Raw genomic sequence first — 16,082 nt, forward strand, 5'->3', positions numbered from 1 at the left:
GGCCAGGCACCGCCCAGACTGCCCTTGGGGCGGGGGAGGGACGCCCAGCTCTCAGGGACCCAGGCATTCTGAAACCCAGGTGCTGTCTTTCTACTACTCCTTGCTTTTGCCCCAAGGCCCTGCTTGGTGCTGCCACAGCTTCCGCAGCGCCCCAAGTGGGTGGGCTACCAGGAGCACCTGTACCCTCCCCAGCACAGGAAGCCAGCTAGGGAGGTGGTGGAGGGTGCCAAGCTCCACAGCTGCTGCTGGCATCCACCCCACACTGCCCAGAGGGTGCCTACTGAGGCCTGGCATGGATGGTCTGGGCACAGCTGGCAGGGAGGTCAGGCCAAGCCAAGCTGAGAGCAGAGGCTGCAGGGAGTCCCCGTCCCCCTCCCCCCCCCCACCGCCCCCGCCGTGTCAGGGAAGGAGCCAGAGGGCAGTAGGTTGGGGAAAGCAACAAAAAGATGGGTGGTTTATTGAAGGCTTGGTCCAGACACTTATAAAAATACAAATTGGCATGAAATTCGACCTCATGGCAAGTCCGTCTTCACAGAAGACAAGTGGGTGACCCCCCGGGGAGGAAAGGTGCTGCCCCAGGGAAGAGGCCCACAGGGCACTGGGCACAGATGGCAAGCCTGGGCTTCCTGCTTGACCTGGTCCAGCAATCACCTGTCCCCAGGTCTTCGGCCTTGGCCCCCAGCAGGCTCAAGGATCCGATCCCATCAAATCCCAGTCTTCCTGGGGGATGGGATGAGAATATCAAAGCAGCTGACAGAGACCCTATGTTTGTCTTGCCTCTGTTCCAGGGTGCCCAGGGCTGTCTGCAGCTCCCCTGCAGCTCCTCTTCAGCCTGTGATGAGGAGGCCGGCACCTGGAAGGGTCACCCCAGACCCTCTGGCCTCCCCCATCACTATTCCATCTTGTCTGTCTGGCTTGGCCCTCCCAGCTCAGGTAGGGGGCAAGGGCCCTCCTCCGGGGAGTCCTGGGAGGGCTCTGGTTCCTGGGGCTGGCAGGAAGGGTCCGCTTGGCTCAGAGGACTCTCAGGAGACGCAGAATTGGGAGCAGCAGCAGCAGCAAGAGACAGAGGGGGCTGGGAGTGGCCCCCCCTTGCCACCCTGACGTGCCACTCTCTCCAGGGCTCCCAACAGGATGGGCTGACTCAGGCTCTGTGAGGGGGAGGGGGTAGCACTGATGGGTCCTCCTGCTTCAGCAGCCTCCTTCCTGCTCTCCCCATTACCTGTTCACTCCCACCCCTTTCTAAGGGGTCTCCTGAACTGGCCAATCCCTTCCCATAATCACCTCATCATCTCTAAGCCCCAACTTCCAAGTCTCCTCCCAGTTGCCATTAGAGACCACCAGTTCAGCTAAGGCTTGGACAGCCTTGCCCCTGGAGATGCCATTCCCTTTGTGTAGGGGAGGCTCCCACAGGCTAAATGGGGGGGGGGGAAGAGGTTCCTCAGAGTTTGATGCTCCCAGATTCTTCCCACTCCTCCCCTCATTCCTGAGGGCCCCACACTAGCCAGAAGGGTTGCTCCCCTGCCCCAACCCACTCACTGTCCTCCTTGCAGCAGACAGACACCTGGAGCCTCAAGCACTGGCCAGGACTCTCCGGAGTTGGCACTGCTGGGTGGTGGGAAATCGGGAGGAAGAAGTTAGCACAGGCTAGTTTGCATGCCTCAGACTGCGTTTCAAACCCTCCCAGCTTCTCTTCTCTCCAGTTCCCTGGAAAGCTTTTCCTTATTTTGGGGCCCCAGCTAGGGGCCCATCTGTGACCCTACTCATGTCCTCTTTCCTGGCTCCTCTTCCTTTCCCCTCCTCTCTATTGGTTCACTCTAGATGTCCCCCTACTCGGTCCTGGACTCAGGCCCCCTGTCCACTCCCCCCTCCTAGGCCTAGCCTTCCTTCCCAGTCCTCTCATTCCCCCACCCCTCAGGATCTCTGCCTTGACTGCTAGCAATGGCAGGTAGCCCCATTCCCCTCCCCACCTTCCCCAGGAGGCAGCCAGTGTGCCCATCTTCACTCACAGATGTAGTAGTAGGTCTCTCCAGGCAAGAATTCGAAGCCAAGGGAGAAGGGCGTGAAGCGCTGAATCTTCTCTGAGAATCGAACAGGGCCAAAGGGAGCGAAAGGCAGGGAGCACTCCCAGCGCTTGAAGGCACCCGGCCCCTCGGCCCGGCAGGCCTCATAGCCTGGCCAGCCCACCATGTATAACGCAAATGTCTCAGGGCCCTCAGGGGGCCCTGGGCCCTCATAGTGTGGGCAGAAGATGTCTAGGTAATCCTTGAGGCCCAGCTCCACCACGGCGTCTCCTCGAAGCAGCCTGCAGGCATAAGGTAGGTGAGGGCGGAGGGGCTCATGGCACGGCACACCTGCGGCACGAGGGTCAGAGATACCCCTTCCCAATGGTCCCCGCCAGCCAATCCCCCACCTGCTGGGGAGGGAGCAGCTTAGGAAGGCCTGAGTTCTCCAGACTGACACCTCTTGAGAGACAGAGTGCAAGAAAAGGATGAGGTAACCGATTCACAGGTTCAGAGAGGTTAAGGGACTGCAGTGCCTACAACCACATGGCCCAAATGTGAGAAGGCCACTCACCACAGCCTAGCTTTTGGGTGGGAGCTGCCACCCACGTATCTAGCCCTAGTGCCCAAGACAGGGCCTGGTGTAGCACCTGTGCTTGATAAATGTTAGGTGGATGGCTGCTGTGAAGAAGCTGGGGCACAGAGGCAAGGGGCACAGATCTGGGCCCACAGAGCAGTCACAGACTAGAGATGGAGCCTGGGAACAGTATCCTCATTAACAGGTGCATAAAGAGGAAGGCTTGCCTTTTAAGACCTCAATTCAATGCTGAAAAGAATGCCATAGTAAAAAAAAAAAAAATGAGAGGGTGGATGGTGGGAACCTCCCTTTTTTTTTTTTTTTTGGCCAGGACAATCAAGTGTCATACGAAGAGGGGGGCCCCCTCCACATATCCCCCAATCTTTGGCCTCCTCAGGACTCCCTTCCACCTGCCTGGGGGAGCCAGTACAGGTGGGAAAACCTGGGACATGCTGTCCCCCTCCAGCATCAAACAGAGCATGAATCACTCCCCCCCGCCCCCCCCCCCCGGCATCCCCACCATACACAGAGTCCAACTTGACTTATGAAAGGCCCCCAACTGTCTCTCTATGGGTGGTCTTAAGATCACCTGCATCTGGAGTTCTGATTAGAAATGCAGATTCCTGGGCTCAGCTCAGACCTACTGGGACACAAGCTGGGCCTTTGTACATTTTGTTCCACAGCATCCCCAGTGCCTGGAAAAGTGTCTTGCACAAGGACAGCGCTCCACAAATATCTGTGGATTGAATGAATGAGCCAGAAACCTCAGGCTTAGGGGCTAGCAACCTGCATTTTTAACAAAACCTCCAAGTGATGCAGAAGCACTGGTCTAGAACAGAGAGTGAGGAATTCAGAGTTGGAGGACAACTGATAGCTCTTATCACACAGCATTGGTATTGTAATGACCTGTCCCGAAGCTTGCTGGCCCAGGGGTTCTTTGGGCTCCCAGAGGGCAGAGCCTAGGTCTTATCTCTAACCCCCAGCACCCTAGCACAGATCCCGGCACAGAGTACACACTTAATAAATGTGAGTGAACAAACGGCGTCACAGATTGTCTTAAGTGAAAACCAGAAAGAAAAACAGATGGAGAAAGCAGAGGGAGGCAGGGAGAATTGGGGAGGAGGATGGAAACAGGAAAAAATATCGACGTTCAAAGGCAGGCAGCTCAGGAGAGAGAAATAAATAATAGTTTATATCTGTGCAGCCTGCACCTCTTTCACACACATGACCTCTGTTAGTCCGCCTGACTTCCCAGGGTACTAGGCGTTATTAGCCCATTTTACAGATGAGATAACTGAGGTTAGGGAGGTCAAACGACTTGCCTAAAGGTGATTCAGCTAGAAGGGCAGGGCCGAGACTGCACAGAAATAGGACTAATAATGACGAGATGAAAGCAGAGTTACAGAATGAGATCAGGAGAAAGAGTAGCACCAAAGGGAAGTCCAAGAGAGCAGGGGAGTAACCTTCTTTCACAAGAGTAAAGCCCCCCCCGCCCCGCCTCAAGTCCGCCGGCCCCAGCTCGGGCCGTTGGGAGGCTGGGGATCACCAAGAGAGAGGCGAGAGGGGCGGGGCTCGGAGTGCAGGCCGAGGTCTCTCGGGTGCAGGCTGCCGGCTCCGAGACCCCACCGACTGCCTTCGGGGCTGGGGTCCCCCTCTCGGCCCCCAGCGCGTGCGGGCAGGGGTGGGGGACCCCGGGCACGCCTCGCCCCTCCCTCCTCCCCCGCCGGCTCAAACAAAGGAGCCCCGGCGCGCGGCCGGATCTAGGCGGCGCCGCGCACAGTGCGAGTGTCGGGCGCGCGCCCGGCCCGGGAGCGCGCAGGCCCGGCTCGGAGCTCGCAGGTTTCAGCCCTGCTACCTGGGGTTACTGGAGTTCCAGTAGACCTCGTGGCGGAGGCCACAGCCCCCTCGCAGAGGGGAGCTGAGGAGCGCGGCCCAGAGGACAGTCCGCAGCAGGGGCTGCAGCCGCATCGCCCCCGGGGTCTGGTCTGCTCTGGCCCGGGCGGGCCCGGCCCGTCCCGCTTCGCAGTCGCGCCGAGAAAGGTACAAAGTGCGGGGGGGTGGGGGGGACTTGCGGGGAGGGGGGTGGGGTGCTGAGACTCACAGGCCACGCCCCTGGATAACTTTCCACCAATGTGGGCGCGTCTCCGCCTCTTCATTCAAAGCCAACTCTTGTTAACCTTCTGTGCGCTGTAGCGCGCGCGCCAGCTTAGGCAAGGTCTTGCTGAGGCTAGACCGCGTTTCAAGGGGGCGGCGAGGAGGGACGTATTCCACTGTCTAGGAGTTGTTTTAGGGAGGTCGTGTCTTTCGTGTCTGTATTGGTACAGGGTAGAAAGCCTTATTAAATCTTTGGAAGATTTAAATATGGGCCCACGCCTTTTGCCCAGAAAGAGGCAAGTGAGGCACGGGAGAGGATCCACGAATTTGTCCAGCCATCTTAGGCACCATTGCTCCTTTTTCTTTGCACATCTAGGGATATAGCGAGGGGAAGGGACAAATCACGTCCTGGGACCACCCCCTCACCCCAACCCCCCTTTACAGAACCTCAGATGGCGAGCTCGATGTCCACCTTGGGGTTGGGCCCTGTCCCTTTCCGCCCCATACCTTCGTTCTGGGCGAACGAAGGCCATAGTCTCAAAGACGAAGTAATGAGGTGGTTGCGGCCCATACAAAGCACTTCTGTTCCCGAACCCTTAGGTGGGGTGGGGGAGGGGAGAAGCAGGTGCGCGGCCTTGGAATCGTGGGAGCCGCCGCCGCGCCTCGCCCCGGCTCCGGGGCTCTGAGAACGCCAGCCAGTTCCGTTTTTCCCAGCCGCTGGTCAGAGGGTGGGGACAGCGAGTCCAACAGCTTGGCCGGTTTGTCGATGGTCGCCGCCAAGGGGCCGCGCAGCGTTGGGGGCGAGAACTTGGCTACTGGGGGTGGCAGAGGGCGTACAGCGCCCTTTGTGGTACTGGATTGTGCAGAAGGTCATCCCAGACTGGGCAGAAACAAGCCGCGTGCATCCCAGGGACACCCTCTGACCCAACCTGGGGCTCTCGCCCTCCCTATCCTGTCTTCATCTGAGGAGCAGCGTCTCCTGGCGGCCAGATCTGGAATCGCGACAGGGGAGACGCTCCTTCCCTAAGCAGACAAACTTCGAGGCACGCTCCCAAGACCTCACTTTTATTGCAGTTCTGCAGAGACAGGCTGTGCGCACCTCCCTCAGCTCCGTCCAGCTCCCAGACACTCCCCAACCCCAAGATGCCACTGCGTGGGCGGGTCCCCAGGGTGCTGCTCGACAGCAAGTGGAGGTGCCCGGTGTCAGTGTTTTAAGACTCCTGTTCCGTAGTGTCCAGGCCCCAGCTCCTTCGGTCACCGCAGGGGACTCCAGGGGTCTGCCTGTTGAAGTCCTAAGTCCAGGTTGGAGGCAGCGGAACCTCAGGAGAGGTCAGAGGTAGAGCGAGGGCACTGCTGGGGGCGGCGGCGCAGGCCTGGGGTGTGGGAGGCCGAGAAAAAAGGTCAGAGGTCCCCCCAGACCAGTCGCCCCACGAGCCCATCCTCAGCGCCCCTCCTCCCCTACCTGGAGGGTACCACTGGGGGCGGGATTCCAGCTCCAGGGCCAGGCAGGTCAGCCGAAGGGTGCTGGCCCGGAGGGTCAGTAGGCAGTGGTTTTCTCGGGGGTGGAGGCTTGGTGGGCCCCTGAGACTGAGAGAGAGAAGGCAGGAGGCCAGCTTGGGAGGGGGTATCATGTTGCCCACCTCCCACACACTGGTGCTGGGGAACACCAGCTTGAGGGGCGGCACCAGAGGACACCTTTGTCTGCAAACAAACCTGTCACCATTAAAGATGCCACTGGGGTATGTGCCCTTAGTCACAGGGGGCATCTTACTACCAGCACCACTGCCAAGGCTACCAGCACCACAGCCCTGGGTGGGGGGAGAGGCTGTGCCCTTCTCTCCCCCCACTGTTACCTTCGGGTACCTCACCACCGGGTCAGCGGGCAGAGGGCGGGTGGGGGGATTGGGTCGGTCAGCCAGCTCAGCCTGAACAGAGAGAGGGGCAGTGACTGTGAGAGAAGAGCCAGGAGCAGTGGGCATGCAGTGGGTCTCCCGAGGGGTTCAGGTCAACATGCAAAGTCAGCCAGGGGGCAGGAGAGAACGGGGGCATGCGCAATGGGGCTTGAGTGCATGCCAGTAGATGCCTTAGGGGAGAAAGGTGTGGGTCACCTGTGGTGTCCCTGGCAGACTGCAGTCCCACCACTGACCACCAGATGGTGGTAGAAACCAAGGCAGGAGGCTCACCCTTTGCTACTTCTGGGGAGTGTCTGAAGGCTGAGGGGCACCCTGGTCCCCTAGTGAAAAGCGCCACTGGCAGGGAACAGCGGGGAGAACTGCAGTTGGGCACCAAGCCTCCCACCTGCCCTGGGCCAGGGTAGGGGCTGGCCCAGATTTACCTGGAGTCTCTTGGGCACAGGGTCAGGAGGCAGCGGCCTGGAGGGAGGGGCGGGGAAGCCAAGAGCACTAGCCTGCTGAAAGAGCAGGAGGAGCGGACAGGCAGAGTGGGGGCGGGGGGGGGGGGAGAGGGAGCGGAGAGACAGATGTGGGCAGAGAGGTGTTAGTGCTCAGGGATGGGCAGCCAGGGCCCCGGGGGGCAGTGGGGCTGTGCATGCGGTTATTCAGTTTCATGCAGAGGGGGTGACAAGTGGTGGAGTGGGCGTGCAGACCACCTCCACACACACACTTCTGTCATCAGATCCAGAGGGCTCAGGGCAGGGGCACTCACCAGCCCTTCTACACATGGCGACCAGGGCCTCATCAGGTCCTGGCACACTGAAGGCCACTCTGAGCACCACCCCCTCATGCCCTCCAGGGGACATCACTGCTGGGAGCACAGGTAGACCCACCTTTCAAAGCCACTGGCTAGGCCAGCGCAAAGAGCACAGCACTCCCTCCTCTAGGTGACTGCCCCTCCCCAGTCCAGGCTGGACCCTGCTTCTCAGCCTGCAGCCAGGGGACGGGAGGGGAGGGCTGGCCCTGACTCCTCTGACTGACTCTTGGGCAATGCAAGTCTTTCTCTGAGTCTAGAGCCTTCAATACCCGCCCCCCACCAGGGCCCAAGCTGGATGCCTGGCCAGGACTGGGCCCTCTCTCCTCTGGCATGCAGACTTACCTTGGCACCTGGCATCAGCAGAGCCCTCTGCGGGGGTCCTGGGCGTTCGGGGGGACCAGACTGGGCTGCCCTGAACATGGAGAAAGGCAAGGAGAGAGAGGGCCCAGCCTCAGACCCTGTTTTCCACCCATTTGCAGCCTTTGAGTGGGGTTAACCCTTTGTGGCCCCTTGGAGCACAGTGTAGGCCAAATCAGAAGTGGGAAGGGGAAGCTCATCAGCCTGAGGGAGGGCCCCACTTCAGCACTGGGGCTCCTGGAGAGAAATGATCCTAGCACCCCAGCTTCCCCACTTGGGTCTACATGTGAGGTGAAGGGTTACGGGGCACCTGTAGGGAAGGGAGATGTGTGTGGGGTGTGGTCTGGGGGGCTTGGGTTCAGAATCAGGTGTCAGGGGCTGCCCAAGGGCGGGGGTGGGGCTCCAGAGCTGTTGTCCTTAACAGAGATGTGGAGAAAGCTAGTAGTGGGGAGGCTGGTACCTGTATTGGCAGCTGGGTCCCTTAAGCTGGCAGAGTCTCTGGCGCAGGCGGGCACGGTGCCAGTAGCTGGCACCAAGCAGCACCAGGACTAGCAACAACAGGAGGCTGAGGGGCAGCCCTGTGGTCAGGGAGCTGGTTGCTGTGGATGAAGGCAGGTTTGAAGGTGGGCAGGGCTAAGAACTCTACACCCAGGAAGAGGTGGGGGGGCAGGGAGGTCAGGTGATCAGAGAAGGTGAAGGGGTCAGGGGTCACACAGAGTCAGGGAATCAGCAGCGAAGGGGTCAGAAAAAGAGGGGCAGTGAAGGATGCCGTCTCAGCTGCCCCTGTCCCCCACCTCATGCTACCTCTGATGTGGGTGGTGCAGTCTGGGGGCGCCCAACCCTCCTCACAGTGGCAGCGTCTGTTGCTGTCGCAGACCTAGGAGGTACAGGTTGAACAGTGAGGAGCTGTGCCCTCTGGGGCCGTGTTTCCCTGTCCCCAGCTTTTCAAGATCTCAGATGTCCGCAACTGGAAGGCGTGCTGAGAATGATAGCGTGGAGGGCGCCAGCGTTCTGGAGAGAGAGACTCTTTATCTGGGCCAGAGAAAATTAGATTGAACTCACATTGTGAGTGCCTTCTATCTGCCAGGCACTGTGCTGGAAGCTTCCATACTCATCTCATGTGCCCCCAGGAAGTGGGTACTATTACTATGCCCGTTAGTTAGAGGAGGAAGCTGAGCTCAGAGAGGTTAATAACCTGCCCCGGATCCAACAGTTAAGATGTGGTAGAGCACGGATTAGAACCCAGGTGTGTCTGTTTCCAAAGCCCACCATTCTTTTCCTTCCCAGAGGCTCCCCTTTCATGCTCCCCTTTCATCTCCCCCCATGCCAACTCACCCCATGCCCATGGCATTTGCTTCGACATTCCTGTGTTCCCAGGATCTCCACCGGTTGGCATTGATGGTCGATGCACACCTGCCCGATGGCGAGAGAAGAGCAAAGATCACCTTCTCAGGAGCTTTACTGGCACTGGGAGGCCAACACAAACGAAGCCCACCCCGCTTTTACAGATAGGGAAACCAAGGCTCAGAGGGTAATGGGACCCTGCTCCATCTGAAGTGAGAATCTGAACTCCCCCTGGAGCCTGCACCTTCTTCACCGGTGGCTAGTGAGGCCTGGGCGCTGCCTGCAGCAGTCCAGATGTCCCTCCCCACCTGGTGCTGCCCACCTAGGCTGCTCACCAGGCCGGGGCCACAGGCTGTGCCAGGCAGAGTCATCAGGGGCTGGGCCACGTCGTTGCCCAGGTCCAGGTGTACCCAGCTGCAGTTCAGTTTCAGCTGGGTCCCGTTGGCTTCCAGCATCTCCCAGTGAAGATCCCGGGCTGAGCCCAGCAGAGGCTGGGCCCTCCCTCCCTGGCACTGGAGCTGCCCACAAATGGCATCTCTGGGGTTAGGGAGGAGGTGTAGGGTAAGTGGGGGCGGAGCCAAGACTCCCACAAACCCCGAGGAGGAGCCAGGTTCCCTCACTTACCTAGGGGCACAGGACACATAGCTGCCGTCAGGGCTGCGCCCACAGCTCCCAAAGGCGTCCCCCCGAGTGTTGGCAGTAAGGAGGCAAAGTGGCGCGGCGGGCTGGGCCCCAGGCCCCCAGAGAGCCTGGCACTGCTGGGCATAGGAGGTACAGCGTCCTTGCATGCACACAGCCTGTCCACCAGCACACAGCTCACCGTCCCCCAGGCTGACATCAGGGGGGCACTGGGAGCTGTCTCCTGGGCAGAACTCAGGCAAGTCGCAGTCACCTCTGGTAGAGCGGCACTGCCAGCCGGCCGGGCGCAGCTGTGGAGGGTGGGGAAGCATCAATGTGGGTGCTGGGCAAATCCAGCCAGGCCCTGGGAATCAGAATGACCTTTTCCACACTGGCCCCTGGCAGGTGGGCTCCGGGCAGCCAGTCCAGTCTGTGCCCACCTGGCAATTTTGACAACAGAGTCCATCGGACGCGCACTGTGCCCCTGGCCTCAGCTGGCAGGTGAAGTAATCACAGCAAGGATCAGTGCAGTCCTATGGGCAAGGGCACAGAGGGGCCGAGCGTCAGAGCAGGCTGGGCCTGAGAGCATGCCCTAACCCCCTCCCAGAGCCTGAACCCAAAAGGATGCACACAGCAAATGAAGACCAGAGCCCAACAATCTATGTGCAGTCCCCGCAGACAGGGAGGTGGGGAGAGGGCTTCCTGAGGCTTGGAGACGGCTCATGAGCCAGGGTGAGGGCACAGAAGTGAGTGGGGCAAGGCTCTGGGTGAGGGGCTCACATCTGGGAAGCCACAGTCACACTGCTCGCCGGGCTCCACCAACATATTTCCGCAGACACTGGCCATAGAGGGCAGACCGGAGAGCCGTTCAAAGAGGCAGCTGCCCATTCCACCCAGGAGGGCTTTTTCCAGGGCCTGTCGGCTGCAGTTGCTGAAGTTCAGGCCTGGCAGGAAGCTGGCGATGGCGGCAAGGAAGGTTGGGGCTGTGGACGGCTCCCTGCCCCCTGCCCCCTGCCCTCTCCATCCTGCAGTTACTCACTCTGTCGAGGCCTCCATGATGCAGCTCTTGGCTGGGGCTGGACCTGGACAGGGGCAGCTATTCCCAGGTGAGTCATGGCCCAGGCCTAGGCTGTGGCCCAACTCGTGGGCTATTGAGGAGGCGACTCCCAGGATGCTTGTGGAGTGGTCCTGTCATTGGGGAGGGGATACCCCAGGTCCAGCACCAGCCTGACTGCTCCTCTTCTCTCCTCATCTGACCTCTTGGGCACTGAGCAAGCACCGCCTCCCTCCTTAAGTGCTTCTAAAGTAGGAGAAGAGCCCAGGCCTGGGTGGCAGGAAACCCGGGTTCTAGCTCACCTCTGTTACCCCTCTCTAACTATATGGCCCTGGGAGAGCACCTTTGTTCTTTGGGCCTCAGCTACCTCCTCCGCCCCCAAGAAATGGGAAGAGCTCATAGGTGAAGACACGAATGGGCGGGCCACAGGCGGAGGGTATCCTGACAGCAGAGGCCACGTCACACACCCCGGCCCTCTATACCCTCAGCTTTGGGGTTGGTAACTTTGCTGGGGGTTTCAGTGAATACATGGTACCACATTTGGGAGGAGCTGAACGGGAATGGGGAGGAGACGTGGAAATAGCTCACCATGTTCACACCTCCTGAGAATTCAGGAGAACAGATGGAGTTCTGAATGGCCATGCCCACCATGGGCCCAGAGAATGAAGTGGCACTGTGGGATTGAGAGGGCGAAGGTTAGGGCCCAAAGCCAAGGTGGCCAGAGCTTCAGGGCCTCAGGTAGGGAGCTGGCATGTGAAATTTGCCAGGCCGGGGCAGGGCCGGAGCAGAGCTGGGCCCCGCTGGCTGAGCCTGGTGGGTCTTACGTCACCAGCTGGGCACTGTCGTGGGGCAACCGAGGCAGCAGGTCTGTCCGGCGCCAGCGGAGGAAGCTGTCTAGTGTGACACCTGGGTGCTGGCTTATCTCTATCAGGTCACGCTGGGTCCAGGCCTCCAGGCCCACGAGCGCCACCCGGACATTCAGAGGCCTGAAGAACTGAAAGAGAAGTGGGGCTCAGGAGATGGGTTCCCATGGTCGGGGGCCATAAGGATGCTGCTGGGTCCCATACTCACTGTGTCCAGGAGGAGGGCCACTTCCAGGGTGCGGTTCAGCAGGCTCTGGAAGTCCCGGTACCTCTGGACCTGTGGGTCAAGAGAGGTGACCGTGAAAGGCAGCAGAGCAGGCAGAGGTCGGGGGAGGACTTGCAGGGGTCAGCAGGCTCACCTCGGAATGGTCAACCACAATCACCAGCTCAACAATCTTGGTCTCTGTCACCACGTCCCGCCTCCACTGTGGACAAGAGGAAGGCGCATCAGGCACACCCGCCCACCACACCCCACCAGCAGCCGCGTAGGGCTGACCAGGCTGTGTCCACAACCACTCTGTGTGGTCAGACAAGAGAGTGAAGAGCCCATTTTACAGAGAACCTGAGAGGCCAGGGACTTGCCCAAGATAGACAAAGAAGAGGTTTAGAAGCTGGGAGTAGGGCCCTGCTCTTCTGGCTTCAAATTCAGTGCTTTTTCCCAATTAAAAAAAAATAACAGCCAACACCATCAAATACTTAACGTATGCCAGGCAGAGTTCTAAGCATTTACATATATACATGTATGTATATAGATTTATTTAATCTTCACAGTAATCCTATAAGGTAAGTAGTTTTATTATCCCCATTGAATAAATTAGGAAATTGGCTTCTTATTGCTTTATGATCAGTAACTATGTATTTGCTATATCCCAGTGAGAGCTCTCTGCATTTGGATCATAAGACAGATGAGGAGTTTGAGTCAAGTACCTGCATCCAAACCCTGGATATACCATTTATTAGTTGAATGGCCTTGGCCAAGTCACTTAACCTCTCTGAGCCACTTTTCTCACTAAAATAGAGCTACAGATAGCACCTACCTCCCAGGGTTGCTGGGATCAGTAAAGGAGATAATGTTCACAAAGTGCCTGGTACTGGGAAGTTGCTCCATTAGCAGGAGCAGTTGTTACTGTGAACAAATAGCTCTGAGGGCCCGGGGGCCAGCCCTGGGGACAACAGAAGCCCAGCCCTCCTGCCATTCATCCTCACCCGGAGAAGGTGACGCTGTCCCAGGGGGTGCTCTGGTGGAGCCTGAGTGGGCACAGATGCAGGCCAGCTCAGGGCACAAGTGTGGCCTGCCAGGAGGAGGTCTTGGAGCCGGGAGATAACAGGGGGACCCTGGAGGTCCCCAGGCCCCAGCTCCAGGGAGTAGCTTCTCTCTGGGGACAGGATCACCAAGCCCCTATGCAAAGATGCAGGAAGTCAGAAAACTTTTCAGCTCCATGCCTCGTTTACGCCCACTCTCTCCACCTTCGTGGAATTGACCCCTTGTACCTGAGCCCGGAGCAGGTGCAGACAGAGACCCAGGAGTCGGCGTGGCCCTGCACTTTTCCATGGTAGCAGCAGTTCTCCTATAGCAGAGAAACATGAGTGCCAACTGGAAGGTCAGGCCAAGGTTTGAGCCCAGGAGGCTAGCCTGTGGGTGAGGATAGGCAGTGTCCTCCCATTCTCCAGGAACGGCACCTTCCAGTCGCCCCTTTCCTTCTTCCCTCGGGCCAGAAACAGGGCACAAGATGACCTGACTCACCAGAGTGTGTCCCTCACTGACCACCCGGGTGCCATCAGGCTGGTACCACACCAGGGTTGGACGGCCTGAGACTAGCTCCCTGTGGAATGAAGAAGAAGGAGGGCAGTGCTCCCAGGGTGGTGCAGTCACAGCCTGAGACCTGGAGGTGGTAGAGGGGTGGCTGGGGGCTGGGCAATCCCTGCAAGCTTCCTGCTTCCCCTGGAGACAGCAGAGTATGGTGGTTGGGCCACAAACTCTGTCAGGCTATCTGGGTTCCAATCTAGTTTTCACCACCCACTAGCTGTGTGACCTTGGGAGAGTTATTTAACCTCTCTGTGCCTTGACTTCTTCATATATGAGGCCGATAATAATACATCATAGTATCTACCTTATAGAGTTGTTATGAGGATTTAATGAGTTCAAGCTCTTAGTACCTGGTACACCGTGGATGCTATATAAGTTGTTAGCCATGTTATTGTTAATGTTACCACTATCATTATTACCTATTCTGTAGCAGCTCCAGGATATGACTCTCACCATCCAACTCCAATTTGATCCGCAAAGCCTCAGGCAGACTGGTCTGTGGGCACCAGAGGGCATGTCACCTCCCTGGCCCTGTCTGAAACTCCTATCTTCTCTAACCAGAAAACCTCAGGCCCTTAGGAGAGTACCAATGATTAGATCATTGGTGGGGGGATCCTGAGGGAGGGGCCAGGAAGCCCTGCCTGGCCTGGGGTATTGTTCTGGGGGGTTGTGTGGGGAGGTCAAGGAAGGTATCCGAGCCGCCCCTTCTCGGCTTCCTGCCCAGAGAGGAAGCATCATGGAGGACCCAGTGCAGGCCCCAGCCCTTCCTCTGACTCAGCTTTAGAATTGGGAGGGGAGGGTGTTTGGTGAGGCCCTGACCCTCTCCAAGTCTCCCCACTGAAAAAGCTGACAACATGAGACCAAGAAAGCAAGCTTGGCCTCAGAATTTCCCAGTGGAGATGGAAGGGTTGGGTGGGGCTGAGGCAGACAGATGTGTGTGCAGTGGGGAGAGCGAGATAAGTGAAGCCAGGTGCTGGGGTGCGGAGGGAGAGGCAGCCAGACCTGGGATGGCCATGCTACAGTGAGGTCCATTCACCCACTCCTCAGCCAGTCTTTGCCTGGAGACACCTGATTATTCAGGGTGGTGGGTGGTGTGGATGTATTTCTTTATTCGAGGGGAGAGAGAGGCTCACCTGAAGTACCTCTGCTAGGCTGAGCGTGAGGTTGTCCTGAAGGATCAGGGGCTCCGAAGACCCATTCAGGGCCCTCTCTGGCCTTGCCTGCTTCTCCTCAGTGCCACCTGCAGGGTTCCCAGGACACCCCAAGAGAGTGCTGAGAGAATCAGCACCACGGCTGGGGGTGGCTGGTGCCCTCTGACCCACCTGGCTCCCAGCACATCAAGGCCCTTCTCTGCTTGAAGGACCCTTGCATTGCATGCTGGGACTTAAAGAATACTAGAGGGAGGGGGCGGGGGCTTCTCTCCAAATTTTCCCTTTCATCCCACCAACCCATCCACAAGTCCCCAAAGAAAGAAGTTCAGTTTGCCCAGTCTGTGGCCCCCCCGTCCCCCTCAGGCCCATCCCAGGTTCTCACAGGGACCCTCCGCCTGTTCCTACCCGCTCCCAACCACCTCCGCCCAGGAACGCCCCCTCTCAGGACTGGGCGAAGACTTGTGGCCCGGTGCCCACTCACCCTCCCTTTCCTCACATCAGAGATGCCGGGAACGCCCATTTCTGGGTGAACATTGCAAACACCCCCCTCCCTAAATACCCCTCATGCCCAGTTAGGCACACCCGCTCCCCACAGCCTCCGCTTCCTCCCGGAGTCCGCCCCCCATCCCCACAATGGCCCTCTCTCCTCCGGACACTCCACCCCCGCCTGCCCTCTCGGCCCCCAGCCCAAGACAGCAGCGGGAAGTGAAAGTTCCAAGGAGGAGTTGGTGTCCCAGCCGCTTTCCTGGCCAATTCTCCCCACTCCTGGCTCCTCCCGGGCCCCCTCCCGTTCAGCCAGCTTTCTGGTGGCATCAGCACCAGGGTGAGGGGTGCCTGGCCGCTCAGGTCTGGGATGGGGGCCAGGAAGTATCCTCTTCGCCAAACCCTAGGAGACGTGCCTACTCGGCGCCCTGGCACCGGGTGGAACGGTCAGCTAGGCCCCAGAGGAGCGAAGACATCAGTCCTGGGGAGCAGAGACCCTCTACCGCGATCCTGAGGGGGCGCTGGGCCAGGCCCTGCGGTGCCTGGTCCCGGAGCCTGAAAGTGTCCGCGGGGACTGCGCAGAGGATGACAGAGTAGGAGGCGCCGGCATCCCTCCTCCTTCCCTTCCCACTCCATCGCCCAGTCTCTGGGCCCTCGGCCCAGGACAGCCGACCAGGGCGGGCTGCACTCTGGTTGGGGTCTCCGGCCGACCCCAGGACCCCAGTGCTTCCCGACTTCCCTGCGCGTCCTCCCAGTCCGCCCCCCGGCCCACTGCTGGCAGGGTACTCACCTATATCTGGGAGCGGCCGGGAGGGCAGAGGGCTGCCCGCCCCCAGGAGCCCCAGGGCCCAGAGCAGCGCCAGCCGCATGGCAGCGGCGCCCGGGGTCGGGCGAGGGCAGCAGGTGCTGGGCGGAGTGCCGAGGAGCCGCGGCTGCTGGGTCTGCTTCGCTCACCTAGCGGCTCGGCTCAGCCACCAGGCCCCGCCCCGCCCCCTCCCACCCCCCAGAGCCAGGCTCCGCCCTCG

General features: G+C 59.5%; 2 protein-coding genes across 17 annotated transcripts; both read right to left on the minus strand.

Annotated features, from left to right (window-relative positions):
* Nucleotides 1–426: 426 nt before the first annotated feature.
* Nucleotides 427–4,609, minus strand: EFNA4 (ephrin A4). The gene is made up of 4 exons (XM_030841773.2): nt 4,433–4,609; nt 2,007–2,302; nt 1,537–1,605; nt 427–1,148 (listed from the first exon to the last, which is right to left on the minus strand). Exons 1-4 carry the CDS (start codon nt 4,543–4,545, stop codon nt 1,012–1,014), a joined length of 615 nt encoding a protein of 204 aa, XP_030697633.1. The 5' UTR covers nt 4,546–4,609; the 3' UTR covers nt 427–1,011.
* A 1,111-nt stretch (nt 4,610–5,720) lies between these two features.
* Nucleotides 5,721–16,041, minus strand: ADAM15 (ADAM metallopeptidase domain 15). Of its 16 annotated transcripts, none has more exons than XM_030841758.2 (23): nt 15,848–16,041; nt 14,557–14,663; nt 13,843–13,919; nt 13,361–13,439; nt 13,108–13,184; nt 12,823–13,015; nt 11,976–12,041; nt 11,825–11,893; nt 11,578–11,747; nt 11,342–11,426; nt 10,739–10,887; nt 10,480–10,654; nt 10,140–10,232; nt 9,706–10,010; nt 9,417–9,618; nt 9,073–9,150; nt 8,542–8,614; nt 8,198–8,336; nt 7,723–7,792; nt 7,007–7,078; nt 6,525–6,596; nt 6,134–6,258; nt 5,721–6,044 (listed from the first exon to the last, which is right to left on the minus strand). In XM_030841758.2, exons 1-23 carry the CDS (start codon nt 15,924–15,926, stop codon nt 6,002–6,004), a joined length of 2,598 nt encoding a protein of 865 aa, XP_030697618.1. In that variant the 5' UTR covers nt 15,927–16,041; the 3' UTR covers nt 5,721–6,001. The 16 variants fall into 16 exon arrangements, 9 of the variants coding, with proteins under 9 accessions (XP_030697618.1, XP_030697617.1, XP_030697613.1 ...); XM_030841757.2 differs by having other exon boundaries at nt 7,007–7,081; XM_030841753.2 differs by having other exon boundaries at nt 6,134–6,596.
* Between the last annotated feature and the right edge of the window lie 41 nt (nt 16,042–16,082).

Source organism: Globicephala melas, chromosome 1 (genome assembly GCF_963455315.2).
Source record: "Globicephala melas chromosome 1, mGloMel1.2, whole genome shotgun sequence".
Taxonomy (NCBI): Eukaryota; Metazoa; Chordata; class Mammalia; order Artiodactyla; family Delphinidae; genus Globicephala; species Globicephala melas.

Excerpts from the sequence above, each read along its gene's own strand:
- EFNA4 (XM_030841773.2), bottom strand. The coding sequence starts at position 4,545 with ATGCGGCTGCAGCCCCTGCTGCGGACTGTCCTCTGGGCCGCGCTCCTC. Across the intron at positions 2,303-4,432 it reads TGGAACTCCAGTAACCCCAG|GCTGCTTCGAGGAGACGCCG; the intron begins GTAGCAGGGCTG and ends TTATGCCTGCAG. Across the intron at positions 1,606-2,006 it reads AGAGACCTACTACTACATCT|CAGTGCCAACTCCGGAGAGT; the intron begins GTGAGTGAAGAT and ends CCCACCACCCAG.
- ADAM15 (XM_030841752.2), bottom strand. The coding sequence starts at position 15,926 with ATGCGGCTGGCGCTGCTCTGGGCCCTGGGGCTCCTGGGGGCGGGCAGC. Across the intron at positions 10,655-10,738 it reads ATCATGGAGGCCTCGACAGA|CTTCCTGCCAGGCCTGAACT; the intron begins GTGAGTAACTGC and ends CGCCATCGCCAG. Across the intron at positions 6,045-6,133 it reads CCCCCAGTGGTACCCTCCAG|GCCTGCGCCGCCGCCCCCAG; the intron begins GTAGGGGAGGAG and ends CCCACACCCCAG.